Raw genomic sequence first — 15,089 nt, forward strand, 5'->3', positions numbered from 1 at the left:
GACGTTGTGGGGGATGGCAATGATGCCTGGTCCTGACTGCTAGCAATGCCACAGACAGCAGCCGATCTGCGTTGGAGCTCCTGCTCACCGCTGGTGGAGCCTGAAAAAAGTAATGATTGGCTACATGCCACATGATGGCAGCAGCATGGGTAACTTTGGTGGCAGAAGGAGGAAAGGCAGCAGAGGAAGATCGAGCAGTTTAAGCTTGCTTCTTGGGCGGAGGTGGTAACCTGCCAGGTAACTGGGTGGTGGCTTTTTAAATGTGTGCTCATGCAACTTGTTCCAAGTTTTTTGGGTTTTTTGTCTCGTTTCCTTTTGGGACATACAGGGAAACTGTCTCATCTGATGATGATGATGTCCTTGATCCGACATGGGGCAAACAAGGAGATCATCATAGGCAGGAAGACGAGGAGGAGGAGGAAGAAGAGGAGGAGGAGGTTGCAGAGCGCCCTCAAAGGGGGAGAGGTAGGAAGAGGGTAAAAGCTGCCCATACTCTGCATTCTTCAAGTACCAGTGAGGGAAGTCATAGTCGTCCATCGTCGGAAGCTGTCCCCACAGCTTTGCTTTAACAACCGCGGACCGCCACCACGACCACCAGCTCCAGAGCCCGTGTGGGCATTTTTTAATGTCCATAGTGATGACAACACTATGGTCATCTGCAAACTGAGTGCTCAACACTTGAAACGAGGCAAAAACCCAAACTTGGAAAAAGTTGCATGAGTACTCATTTAAAAAGCCACCATCCAGTAACCTGGCGGGAACACCTGGTCAAAGCACAGAGCTCTCTGCGACCACCTCCGCCCAATAAGCAAGCTCAAACTGCTATATCTTCCTCTGCTGCCTTTCCTCCTTCTGCCACTACAGTTTCCAGTGCTGCTGCCAGGAATTTGAGTGGCGCATGTAGCCATGCATCATTTTTTTTTACCTTGTAGCTAATATGCTTCATAAAGTGTAAATATGTATATTAATTGGATTTTTTATAGGGGGGGGTTGACACCAAAAATGCAAGTGCGCTGCACCAATACAGTACAAGGAAACTGGGGCCTTTTGGGGCCAGTTTGAAAAACCAACCTGGACCACCTGTTTATTCGGCTCACCGAGGTGCTGAGCCCCAAATGTCTGGTGATATGCAACATGTTCATGTCTGTTGGATTCAAAGCTAGTGACGTGCTAGAGTACCCCATTCCTAATGTGCGCTGGGACATCATAGAAGGGAATTTCTACAGGGCCACACTGGCAGATTTACACCAATTGGATGTGATTGACTTGCACTTCCACTTCGAGCTGCATTCCAGGGTAAAGATTCTACCCACTTGAACCAGCTGGCTCATCGGAAGTATACCTGCATCCTGATGGCTCATATTGATCAAGCCTGGGCCGTGCAGCAGGAAGAGCAGGAAGAGGAGGCAGTGGGCCCTGAGATGGAGCATGGACAGCATTGGTAACTGGCATCCAGAGCTGGGTACTGGGCAGGCGGCAGCAATAACAGCATGAGGAGGAGGCGTTCCACTTTGTGATCTCTATATTGATAATAATCTGACATCAGTGAGTCCTCTTTTGAATAACACAGTCAGCTTACCTGTGCACTGCAGATCACATTCACCACTCCCATGCAGTGCAGATCACATTCACCCCATCCATGCAGTGCAGATCACATTCACCCCATCCATGCAGTGCAGATCACATTCACCCCATCCATGCAGTGTAGATCACTGTCAAGTCACCCATTCAGTGCAGATCATAGTTACCTCACCTGTGCAGTGCAGATCACATTCACCTCACCTTTTAAGTGCAGATTACATTCACCACACCTGTGCAGTGCAGATCACAGTCACCACACCTGTGCAGTGCAGATCACAGTCACCATACCTGTGGCGTACACAACACTCAGTGCCGTTATGTCCATTTATAATAATTCAGAATAATGTGATTGTCTCCCTGCAGGTTTGTGACCAGAAACCCCCACAGCCCCAGCACTGAGAATTAGAGAGGATGACGCAGTGTCTTGGAATCCTCCATAGCTGGGGAGATGTACAAGGCTGAGACTAAGGGAGGGGACAATGCTCCATTCTGGACATTAAGTGAGGGAACCATGGTCCATCTGTGGCACTAAGCGAGTGGATATTGGTCTATCCTAGGAGATACAAAGGGGGGACAATGTAGGGGGACAACACTCCATCCTGGGCACTAACACAGGGGACAATGTTCTATCCTGGGAACTAAGTGAGGGGACAATTCGCCATCCTGGGGACTGAGGGGACAATGCGCCATCCTGGAATCCTCCCTAGGTGGAATAATAAACAATGATGAGATAAGAAAGCATGATGCTCAATTTTGGAATACTGGCTAGCAAGGTAGAAGGAATGTAAAGGAAAAAAAGGAAAGTGCAATGCCATATCTTAGAATCTCTTTTATGTGAAAAAATGTATTTATTATTGGTATTTTTGTATCAAAAAGTGATCCTATTTTTTACATTGTGGGCCTGTAATTCTTAGGATCAACTCCTGGGTATGATAATTATATTTATTTATTATATTATAATCATAAACTATAATGCAATAAATAATTATTATAATTAGCTGCCTGGTCCGCATCAAGGTCAATGCAGCACCATGTGCACACAGCACGGACCTCAGGTTCAGAATCGTCGCTCAGTTCACTTTCGCTGTCCGATGACAAATTTCCTGGTGAATCACTATCACTCGATTCCGCAAGGGACTCTTTCAAATTCCTACAAAACAGTGCTTGCGCTGGCGAGATGTCGTTTGAATGCCATGCGGTCTCCAGCAATCAGTCAGGAACAATCAAGGTTAAAGACAAAGTGATGAAATGATACATTCAGGAAGTGATTTATAAGCCATCACAAGGTCAGATCAAGGTCAGGGCTAATAGTGGGTAAATGTAAATCAGGGCACTGGGCAATGATGCTTGGTGCACTACAATATGTATTTATACTTTTATTATGTGTTATTTTGTGTTTTTTAATGTAAAAAAATTTCCCGCCCCCAGAATCCATCACGCCACTGCATCACCCGGAAGATGTCACAGATCCCTGGAGTCACTATGTGGCACATTTTTTTGTTTCATTTGCAAGGTAGAATGTCCCTGGGTTGTTTTTCTTACATTATGCTGTAGCGAGATGTTACAGAGAAATTGGGGTTCATAGAGAGTAAGGGGTGTACAGGATGGCAGGGTTGGATCCTGGATGGAAGGTACATTTCTCCTATATATGGACGCTGGTCCCTATAAACTGATGTGTTGGGAAAGTAGTCCGGGATTATTATTCAGATTATGTTGCTGTAATACACCGGTTTTCATGGGACCCGGGCTCCGGACTGAAGGGGAAGGATTGGGTGGGCCTTTTCAGTCCATCAAAGTACACACCATGAGTTGCCCCTGTCCGGCAGGAAGGTGGGAATCCCATAAGGGAGGGAGAGGAAGTGGAATTGCAGGAAGTAGCCTACAAACAAGCTTGTGGGGGAACTCAAGCCAAGAAGCAGTGTTGCTGTTACATGGGAAACTGTTGATGCCGACTTGTTTTCATTGATTTATGGACTGTGGAAACCCCAGGCTGGGAATTGGACCTTCACGAGAGACTTGTATTTGGCTCCTTATCACGGGGACGTTCTGATGGACTATAGACAATTACACCACTAGGCTGAAGTAAGCCATTTTCTGTTCTGTTTATACCCCCTGAGTTGCTGAAAAGAAGCTGTTCTTTTTTTTCTAGTTATCCCAATAATGTCTCGTGTTTGTTACACCCTTTTGATGGAAAGCGTGCTGGCTGCGGTCTGAGCTAACCCCCAGACATTAAAGGGGGTAGCTATGTGTGACAGGGTAGCATGATATGATGGGCATAACATTTTGTTTGGAGGAGGGGAGATTGTGGACAAAAAGTGCTTCCAATTGGCATCACTTTTTTAGTTGGTAACATCCCTCTGTTCCAGAGAAGGTAAGTGTCCAGCTAACAGGCACCCCGCCAAGGTCAGTCCCGTTTTTTTTAAATTTTGAGCAACGCACCAATATTGGTAATATCTTCTAATAACATAATTTACCAAATCTGCCCTTTCAATATAAAGTATAGTTCACCCAATCGGGGCAAATCACTTCATGAAAAAGTGGGCTCTGACCTAACCTATGGGGAACCTATGGACTATATGGACTTTGTCACCATTTCTTTGCTGGCAGTGTCCCTTGTATTGCCCTTTGCCACCGTGTGTTGGGGATGGTCCATGCCATCTGGCATCATATAATGTTTTTTCATGCCATGAAATGATATGAGAGATGATTATATGTAAATCTTTGTTAATGAACCCCTCTGTATTGCCAGGTCCTATCACAATTGTTTTTATCACACTTCTATGTTATGCACTGTGATTACCTTTTCAATGAGTATTTATGAAATAATAAACTGATTTATTGAATGTAAGTGTATCAATATTCCTATTCTGCCATTCTCTGGGCATGTGGCACCTTCCTATGGGCATTGACTGGGCTGGATGGACAAACCAATGATAAGCACCTTTCCAGTAATTGCATGACATTATACAAAATGGAAACCTTGCCATAATACGAGAGTCTTAGTTTTCCTTTCTTATATCAAATACTCCTTCAATTCAGAGCTGCAGTACTCAGGGAAGTCCCATACATGAATATGTCCTCGTATCTATAGGAAAACAATGATGCAGCTGAAGCATATCTAATGTTCATGTATGTAAAGTCTACAATGAGGGCCACAAATGCTGCCATAATGGTTGGGGCATTTTCTCTGGCACAGGGGGTAGTTCTGCAGTTCTTTGACTGATGGAAATTGGATGCTGACTATGAGACTCTGGTATTTGCCTCTTGATGCCCTGAAAACTCCCATTTCTTAGTGCTGATGGAAGCTTCCCCTACAGCTGACACATACAGCTCCTTATGGGATGCGCTCTATGCTAGCAAGAAATAAGTTGTAAATGAACAGAGCTATAAACAAACAAATGGAAGACCTAATTAAATCACATTTTTATTTTGTAGATCAATTTCCTTGCATGATCACGGATCTGGCTGGTTCTAACCCCATACACCAGTGGGTTCATCATTGGAGGCATTTGGAGGTAGGCGAGGGAAAGGAGGGAATGAATAGATGGGGGAATGTTTTTTCCAAACCTGTAGGCCACAACAGTGAAACCACCTGGGATATAAAAGAATGAGATGACACACACATGGGAGGAACACGTCCCAAATGCCTTAGACCGGGCCTCTTTGGATTGCAGTTTTAGCACAGCTTTAATAATGAAGATATAAGATAATGTTATAGCAGAAATATCAAACGCAAATGCCAGGATCAATTGAGTAAGGCCGTAGATGCTATTGATGGTGTAGTTGCCACACGAGGCCATTGCAATAGACATGTGATCACAGTAAGATTTGCTTAGAACTCCATGTCCACAGTAAGGTAACCGGGCCACTAGGTAGACACATGGGGTGACCATGAGCACCCCTCGTAGAGCTAGAACTAAACCAATTCGGGTGATCACTGGGCCGGGAAGAATTATGGAGTATCTTAGTGGTTGGCATATTGCAACGTAACGATCAAACGCCATGGCCACCAGTACTCCGGACTCCATATAGCTGAGAAAATGGACAAAAAACATCTGGATGACACATCTACTAAAATGCACAACCCGAGAGTTCAGCCAAAAGATGGCCAACATCTGTGGAGCTACACAAAGAGAGAGCATGAAGTCTGTGATGGCCATCAATGACAGGAACACATACATGGGAGCATGGAGACCACGATCAGAGAGAATTATATATACAATAAGAGGGTTTCCTATCACAGAACATACAAACATGATGAAAAATGGTGCTGAGATGAGGGAATGAAAGCTTTCAAAACCAGGAACTCCGAGGAGGGTAAATGTCACAAATCTCAAATCTGTAGTGTTTACAGACATTGTTAGTTATAAGAAATCCCAGTTCCTGCCTTTCCTAATCTTTATTGTTATTAATATAATAAAATATTGAAATATTTATATTCTGGAATATGGGAAAATGTTCTCTGTAGGTGGGCAGCTGTGACCCCAGCAATACCCTGTAGAAAATAAATGGAAGAAATAAATTTTCACCTTTAGCAATTTTTTTTATTAAGTTGGAAATTGTAAATCATAGCAGAAAATACATTTAGACATTACAATCTACTGGATGAGAATGCTTGAGGTTTTGCCTTGTTGTATACTCCCAAGAAAGCCAAATGGGGGCTGCTTTATGAACAGTTCCAAAGAGGTGACACCCTTGGAATGTTATCGCCCATTGGCACCAATGTATTTCACCAAAATGACTAAAAGTTAGCAAAACCTGAAGATTTCAGAGAAATGAAAGTCCCCACTTCCACTCTTATCTACATTTCTCTGCTTAGATTTATAATCCCAGCAAACATAATATATATTTGTTTTATTGGCGGTGTCTTATCTATAGTGCTGTGTGCAGGACATGTCAAATTTTGATTTATTTCTAAGTGGAATCTGCAGAGCCGAGATGACAAAATCAATTCATAAATGAAAAGATTTCACAAAGTCATACTGAATTTTGCAGCTTGGAAAGAAACATTTAACTAATAAATGACAAACTTCTCCCAATAATTAATATTACCATAAGATGTGATTATTGTTAATGAAAGTTAAGGCTCTGCTCCAGCACCAATGCTCACCAGACCCCCAATCTAATGCCGCACTCTTCACCTATAGCAAGCCCCCCACTTGGGATCTTGGTTGCACTATCCCAGCACTTGGTTGCCCCGGGACTTCTGATCACAAGGAATGGTGTCCGGGGAAGGACTGACGGAGGACCAGGAGCCCACCGATAATGCAGTACAGAGGAGTGATGAAGAATACAGAGCCAGAGGTTATACACAGGTAATCTGTCCACCTGGATGAGGTATCCAAGGGTACAGACAAAGCAGAGTTGGGTCACAGGTCGGTCCAGGCAGAATACAATCTCAGGGTCAGGAAACAAGCAATGGTCAGTAAATCTAATGAAATAACACGCCAGCAGCAGCTCAGTCCAGCCTAACGCTACAACAGGCACTGGGGACTGCGAGCAGAATGGCTATAACCCACAGTAATGTGTACCTACCCCACAGGACTGTGTACCTAGCCCACAGTAATGTGTACCTACCCCACAGAACTATGCATCTACCCCAGCAGTCTGGATCTACTTTGCAGCAATACAGGCAACTAATAGAGAGCGCAGATCACAGTCACCTCACCTGTGTTGGTCTCACATAGCACCGTCCTGCTAGCTTATATTAATACAGATTTATGTGAATGGTTTCCCTGCAGATTTGTGTACAGAACATCCCACAACCCCAGTGCTGGGACTAAAAGAAGAAGAATCCTCCATAGATGTAGAGATGTACAAGGCAGAGACCAAGAGAGGGGACAATGCTCCTTTGTGGAATCCTCCTTGGTGACGAGATATAAAAGATTCGGAAAACATTGGATCACTCCCTGTCCTGGCATCCCCCCTAGGTGACTAATATATAGAGGTCTGAGTTATTGGAAGAGAATCCCCCAAGATTAATAAACAAAAACAAGCTAAAAGCAGTAAATGTTCCAACCTGTACACGGCTTTATCCTGAAATTACAAATGTAGAATAAGGGGAAGTTTAGTTTGGCAAATAAACATAATCTAGTTATTAAAAAACAAGGAACTTTAGTCATTTCTCTTTTATTATTAATGAGTAATGTAAATGACACAACCCAGCTATTAGATACATACTGCAACAGAGGCCTGGGGACGCATACAAGAAGGTGCAGGGCATACATGACGGGGTATAAGGCTAACCCCAGGGGGGTGTTATAGGGTTAACAGAAAGACGTGTGCTAATGGTTGGGAGGGGCAGTGGTAGCGCTGAGTGTAGAAGGGGATTAGTCATAGGGGGGCTTTAAAAGGGGAGACACAGAAGTGGGAGGCCCTCTTTTTGGAAGGAAAAGTTTCCGTCATCAGGACACAGGTAGAGAGATGGAATCCTTTGATGGCCTCATGGCCCAGTTTGGGGAGGCGGTGGCTTCTCGTGGTGAATCTTGGCTGCAAGCCAGAGTAGCGGAGGTGCTGGGGGGCTTCTGTGAGCCCCCCCAAGCTAGACTAACAAGTCTGCAGCCTCAGAGGCATAGGCCTCTCTTGCGCCTGAGCCCTAATCATTTTAAGAGGGCTTAGGGGACCGGGGACTCACGTGACTCGGGGATTGGGGTTAAGGGGCATGTAATGTGGGTGTATGTAACGAAACGACCCGGGGGTAGGTTTATGTGTATTTTGAAGGGCCGTGGGTGAGCACTTGAAGGAGGATGTTCGTGAAAAGATCTGGAATGGTGAGTTTGTGGACATTTTTGCGCTGTTATCGCAGGAGCGCTGTCCATTGGAGTGGGGTCTGTGGGGGGAGGGGGCAGTGCGAGGAGAGTGTCAGGTATATAGTATAGGTTAATTCCTTACACGTTCTTTAATTAGTTGCATGCATTTGGAATTTTGACGAGTGTCATTGGCGAAAAGCAGCCTGAACATTTTTCGGCACATTTGTTATTTGGCTACCATATAGGAGACCCATTGGATGTATGGTGGAGTGGCTTGGCTGCACGGTTTCGTGAGCTGGTACTGGAAGCAGAGCGGCACAGCTTTCACTGTCTGTGGAGCATTGCAGAGGGACTGTCAGTTGTTTGATACAGCGGTCAGTGAGTGCAACGACATGGAGGGCATACTCTGGGGTATGGTGATAGGGGGCCAAGTTACTGACCGAGGTTAAGGGTTTGAGGTTGTCTGAGGACCGTGTACATTTGTTTTTGTTATGGTCAGTGCGTGATTTTGTGGCTGGAGTATTTGGGACGTCAGTGTGCAGGAAGCTTGCAGGGATGGCTTTCTAGTTTAAATGACATGGGTGTCGGGATGTCACCAAAGATTTTGTGGTTAGACAGATGGTGAAGGGGTATAGGTAAGGGAAGTAGGTGCTGGATTCAAGGCAGTAGGTGTCATTTGTATTGCTTCATAGATTGGTTGAGGGTTTAGGGGTGGTTTATGTAGGGGAGTACGAGTGAATTTTATTTAAAGCGGCCTTTGTTTTGGCATTTTTTTGGTGCGATGTGTATTAACGAGCTAGTGAGTCCTTCTAGACATAGACCTGGGGGAAACTTGGTTATGATGGCGGATCAGGTAAGTTTGGTGATCAAGTGCTCCAAGACTGACAAGCAGGGGCGGGGTTTTACAGTGGTGTTGTTTCCGATGCCGGCGTCTTCTGTTTGCCCTGTAAGGGTGGTAGAGAATTTTGGGAGGTGGAGTCCGGGGGTCGAGGGCCCCTTCTTAGTTCATGAAGGTGGGTCCTTTTTGTTTTCAATTCATTGCATTGTTTAGAAAGTGTTTGGATAGTTTGGGGGTGGCAGAAGAGGGTTACTCCTCGCATTCCTTTAGGATTGGAGCAGCCACTGAAGCAGCTTGATGGGGCTTGGAGGTAGAGACCGTTAGGCAATTGGTAGGTGGGAATCCTGTAGATTTCAGCTGTATGTAAGGGGGGTGTTGGTAAGTTGGAGGGGTTTTGTTGTGGGTCAGTACTTGTTTCCGTTTTATGTTTTTTAGGTGGCCCGGCCTGCTTGTTCTGGATAGTCGGGCACTCTTAAGTCTGGTGGGGTGTGAGGAGAGTGGAGGTGCAGCCCAATTGAAGACAACTTGGTTTATTGAGCAAGGAGTCAACTTTTCGTTGGATTGGCGTGCCTGGCTTGCTTTGGAGAAGAGTGGTGCTGGAGATCCTGAAATTTGTATTGTTGAACAGGCCCCTGGCGTGCTAGTGATCCATGCGGGGGCAACGATTTGAGGAAGTGTTCCATGAGGGATTTGATTAGGGATGAAAAATGGATTTTTGGAGATTAAGGGTGGTGTTCCCGGGATTGATAGTGGTTTGGTCAGATATTGTGGCCAGACCTGCTCGGTGGAGGAAATTAACAAGACAAGGATTAAGGTAAACAAAGGAGGGGGGTCATTTTGTGGCCAGAAATGGGGGCATTGTGGTGCCAACCGTGAGTTGGAGGAGGAAACTTGGAGGTATCTAAGAAGGGATGGTGTGCACCTCAATGCTCTCAGTACGGATATGTGGTTTCTGGGCCTGCAGGATGAAATTCAAAGAGCCCTGCAAGTGTGACGGGTGTGAAGTTTCATAGCTGTGCAGTGTGACGACTGAGGTCTTGGAAGGCAAGGATCCTGGACTTACTTTGCTGGGTGTCGGCAGGAGGCATCCTTTTTGGTGGAGTTCCTCCTTTATGGTGGAGTGAAGGTCATGGCTCCTGAGGCGGTGCTGGGTGGCTAGGGGCCATGGTGGAGATGCTGGAGGAGGTAAATTCCTGATGGATGCGGATTTTGCCTTCTGAGACCTGCAGCCAGCTTGTTCGGGTTTAGAGCCGGGAGGTTGGAGTTTTATAATTTTTATAAGGATTGTTGTTTGTGTAATGTTAATAAAGTGGAATTACAATGTTGGGTATTTAGTTTTCATGTAAATATTGTTAGGTTAATTTATGTTTCTATATAAGGGGTTAGAATTGGGGTTATTCATTGTTATTTAGTTATTTATTGATTATATTCCTCAGGAAGGAACCATGTTATGTACAACAAAGCATATCGAAGGATGTCAGGAGAGACTTGTTACAGAACAATAAATATTTTATTATCAGCACAATGCTGAGGGAGGATTGACTCGGGAAAATTTAGGTTTTTAACTTGTAAGGCAATAATTTGCATAAAAATTTTGCTCATCTTAATGTCATTTAATACTTTTTATTTGGAAGTCAATGGGCAATATTATGTGACACTCACAAGTTATTCACCTATTGAATCGTATATGATGAGGCCTCGATAAAGAAAAACAGAAATCACACAATTGTACACATTGCATTTCTGTTTTATTATTTATTTCAATTATAGAAATCAAATCTGTATGCAATGACGGAACCTGATTGGTCAGAAAAAGATGGTGTGTATGTGTGTGCCCCCCATGACTAACATCATGTATTTAGGAGCTTGGGGCAAAAAGGGTGTCCCCTACTGTCCAATACCACCCGGGGTACGGGTTCTGCAATCACATTGTTTGGCAAAAAAAATTCACATCAAATATGAAATTTACACCAAATTTGGTGTAAATTAAAGTCACTGGCCAATGAGATTAAGGAATATTTTCTGCTGGGGGCATATAATTGTATTTTTGGAAGATTGGCATATATCATGATTTTTTTTTAGTTTTAAATATTACTTGAATAGTTTTTCAGATATTAGTACTACTGGTTTACCTTTAACCCTACCCCAGATCTCCACAACTACTTAGGAGGCAAGTTGAGGGGGTGAGGTGTGGTCCCCCTAAATAGTTACATAGTAGGTTAGGTCGAAAAAGACATAAATCCATCAAGTCCAACCATTAGGGAAATAAACATATCCCAGATATAAAACCCTATAAGACATAGTTGGGTACAATTTGCTTCAACAGGGGAAAAAATTCCTTCCTGATTCCATGAGGCAATCGGATGTTCCCTGGATCAGCAGTCTCTGTTATTTTTATTATAAATCCTTAATCCCAGTTATATTCTGTGCTTCTAGAAATCATCCAGCTTTTTCCTAAAGCAATCTATAGTAGTTGCTGAAACTCCTTCCTGAGGGACCCGATTCCACATTATCACACACCTTACAGTGAAGAATCCCTTCCTTATCCGGAGCTTAAACTTTTTTCCTCCAGACACAAAGAGCGCCCCCTTGTGCTTAGTAATGACATTACAGTGAATAATAGGGAAGAGAGTTCTCTATGGACCATTTATATATTTATACAGGGTGATCATATCCCCCCTTATACGTCTCAAGGGAGAATAGATTCAGTTGAGCTAATCTCTGCTCATAGCGGAGCTCCTCCATTCCTTTTATTAGCTTAGTTTTCCTTCTCTGCACTCTCTCCAATCCCACAATGTCCTTTTTGTGAACTGGGGCCCAAACCTAGACTGCACTCCTACAGAGGGAGCCTGGTATGGATCGATAGGGGGCCACATGCTCACTGCCCCCCATCTTGGCCAACCAGGTTCCTATGGGTCTGGCAGTGATAGTAAAGGGGGGATCCATATTTCATGCCTTGTAGAAAGGTCAGGCTTTCATATTCAGGAAGCATCTTTGCGTTTCATAATCGTAATAAATTGATTTATTAAATAAATAAACACAACAACCTGTATAGCTATTTGTTTGATTTATGTTTTAACCAATAAATGAAAAATAAAATGAATAAATAAAGGAGTAACATAGAAAGGAAATGGCTTGAGATGAAAAAAACTATCAATGATCAAAGCTTTGGGATTTTAATGAACCCTAAAATGGGTTTGACTCCTTCACTAAAACAAACAAATGTGTTCCTGGTCGTTGAAGTTACCTGGAAGTCTTGGAGATTATACCGCAGGGAAATGGCGACATTTCAGTGGAATACCTTGATTTGTCAGTTATGTTCCCAATGGAAGACGTACCCTGTGCTCATGTGTCAGCTGTACATTTTTGGATTTCCCTCCAGCTGTTTACCATAACCTTCTCCTTCTGCTGTCACTGCTTCAATCAGATCTGGGGATTCAGACCTCACTAGTGGGCTCCTGGGACCTAATACCTGATTTATTAACAAGACTGGCAAAGATTATCATGGGAGAACCTGGGTGATCCAGCAAATATGAAATTGATCTCATCCAGGATAGAAAACATTTACCAAATAATAGCAAACTATTTTTAATCAATTCCAGGTTTTCTAGATCACCCAGGATCTCTCATGATAGTCTATCCGCAGCCCATAGAGTACAAGAACCCGTTATTTAGTTCCCCTATCACACAATGAACACTGAAATGGATGGATATCCCTTAGTTCTCATTAACGTCAATCGCCAGCAATTTATCTGACCATTCCCTATCTGCAGAGCGTTTGTCACTCAATGACCGGCATGCTTCATAGAATGCGTTTCCCCTCTCCAATACTTCAGCAGACCGTTCTTGATGTTCTGCATTCTCAGCCCGTAGATGAATGGATTTGGGGCCGATGGAATCGCGTAATAAATGGAACGTGAAGCATTTTGCAGATTGTAATTTGTTGTGATCCTAGGCAGGTTCAAGGTGTAAGAAATAATTCCGAATGTGCACATCATGAATACAACCAACAGGTGTGTGGTGCAGGTGTGCAGAGCTTTGTGACGAGCAGACACCATCACCTTCTTCACATAGAGAACCTTCAGATAGGAAATTACAATGATGTCATTGCCTTACCATTCTCGCTACCATTCTGCTTGGAAAATAATCATGAAATGCTAAAGAGCATCATGGGCTCACAATGAAAGTCATGGATGATGTTGGTTTCAAACCAATTTGAGGTTTGGAAAGACAATGCAACCTAGGCGGATAAAGATGTTGATGAAAAAACGGATTTTCAATCTGCACGTAGTATAAAGGTTTATTATTGGCCAGGTACCAGTCTAGGGGCATTTCCAGCAATGGGGTGGTCTCAGCCATGATGCTTGAGTACACTGTGAAGGATTGGACCAAGCATCCAACCAATGAGACCTGATTTATCCCAAACAGCCCTAGGGGCATCTTTAGTGTGATGGCCGTAGTGTAGACAACATTGACTGCCAATAGAAGGAAGATGAAGGTATAAATGGGGGTGTGCAGGCGTTTCTCTATTGCAATGGCCGACATAACGGAAACATTACAGCCCAGTATGATGACGTATATGGCAGAGAAGGGAAAGGCCCAGAAAGGTTGGAATTTGGTGACTCCAGGAATCCCAGAGTATAAAATCTGTATGGGAAATGGAGGAGATCACGTTTACACTCGACAAGTCCATTTTTTTCTTTCTACAATTAAACAGGAAAGAAACATTTACGATATTTAGCTATTCACGTATATTACACACATGGGCACACAGCACACATGGATGGGGGTATAGAAGCACCATTACAGAGGGGATAGAATGGGGGGTAACAATAGGGCTATAACAATGGAAATGCCTTTTGTCTAAATGGCAAACAATGCCCCACTCCAACCTACCATGGCTATTTTAAAAAGAGAACCTGTCATTGCCAAAAAGTCCACATAAGCATATTTCTAACTTGTTATAATAGAAGCAACTAAGTCATTTCCATGTTTTCCCAATGATAAGCATTCCTTTAGACCCAGCCCTGTGCCTAGACTTACCTAGAGAAAGGCATTATGGGAAAACCATGCTACCAATCTTTCCTAGGTAGAAGGAAGACGTACCCGGGTACTGTTAGACTTGATCCTAGTCCACACATTTCTCTGATGTGCAGAACATTGCTGCTTTGGTGATTTTCTTTTATTGTTCGATAATATGAAGGTATTATTCACTGGTCTTCTGATTACTAGCAGCAGGGACCCCTTAGACCCATTTCTGGGTGTTTCTGTACACCACCCCGATAATTTATATACAAGGTGCAACATCAAAGGAATTCCTGACAACGCTGTCACAATGTTCAGGTCAACCACGACCCTGAAGGTTCAACTTGGAAGTTTGGATACTGACTTGGGTATATCAATGGGGTCTTCACCTGAATTTTGGAGGAAATTGGGCTGATAACAGCTATTAGGTCATGGCCTTCTGCACACAAGGAGGGTCAGCAGAGGTGAATGAAGGGGCAAGAAGGGTAGAAGGGCTGTAGCCAAGGAATGACTGACTTGACTACTGGATATTCCGAGTCAGAGAAAGGTCAGAAGATAAAGCAAAGATCAGAACAGAAACCGGGTGATAGTAGGCAAACATTCAGCAAGGAGGTCGGGGAGAACAGAACTGATGAAGGCACTCCGTTCCCAACACGTGTGAGTCCACATAACTGATTGGGTGAAATCTTCCTCTGGTGCTGGATGGCTGCATTGCACATTTGAAATAACTGTTTCACAGCCTTTTCCTTTCTGATTATTTATTACAAAACATTTTTATAGCTCTGACATATACCATAGTGCTGTACAGAGATCACTGAGCCAGTCCTATCAGTCTCTGTACAGAGGAGCTGACACTCTAATGTCCCCCCACAGTCACACACTATTATTATACATTT

General features: G+C 43.8%; 1 protein-coding gene and 1 pseudogene across 1 annotated transcript; both read right to left on the bottom strand.

Moving 5' to 3' along the window:
- Positions 1-4,997: 4,997 nt before the first annotated feature.
- On the bottom strand, positions 4,998-5,939 carry LOC140321760 (olfactory receptor 52N4-like). Its single transcript, XM_072398548.1, has one exon. It carries the CDS (start codon positions 5,937-5,939, stop codon positions 4,998-5,000), a length of 942 nt encoding a protein of 313 aa, XP_072254649.1.
- A 7,014-nt stretch (positions 5,940-12,953) lies between these two features.
- On the bottom strand, positions 12,954-13,861 carry LOC140321761 (olfactory receptor 52E8-like; annotated as a pseudogene).
- Between the last annotated feature and the right edge of the window lie 1,228 nt (positions 13,862-15,089).

This window comes from Pyxicephalus adspersus, chromosome 1 (genome assembly GCF_032062135.1).
Source record: "Pyxicephalus adspersus chromosome 1, UCB_Pads_2.0, whole genome shotgun sequence".
Taxonomy (NCBI): domain Eukaryota; kingdom Metazoa; phylum Chordata; class Amphibia; order Anura; family Pyxicephalidae; genus Pyxicephalus; species Pyxicephalus adspersus.

Coding starts and splice junctions, on each gene's coding strand:
- LOC140321760 (XM_072398548.1), bottom strand. CDS start 5,939: ATGTCTGTAAACACTACAGATTTGAGATTTGTGACATTTACCCTCCTC.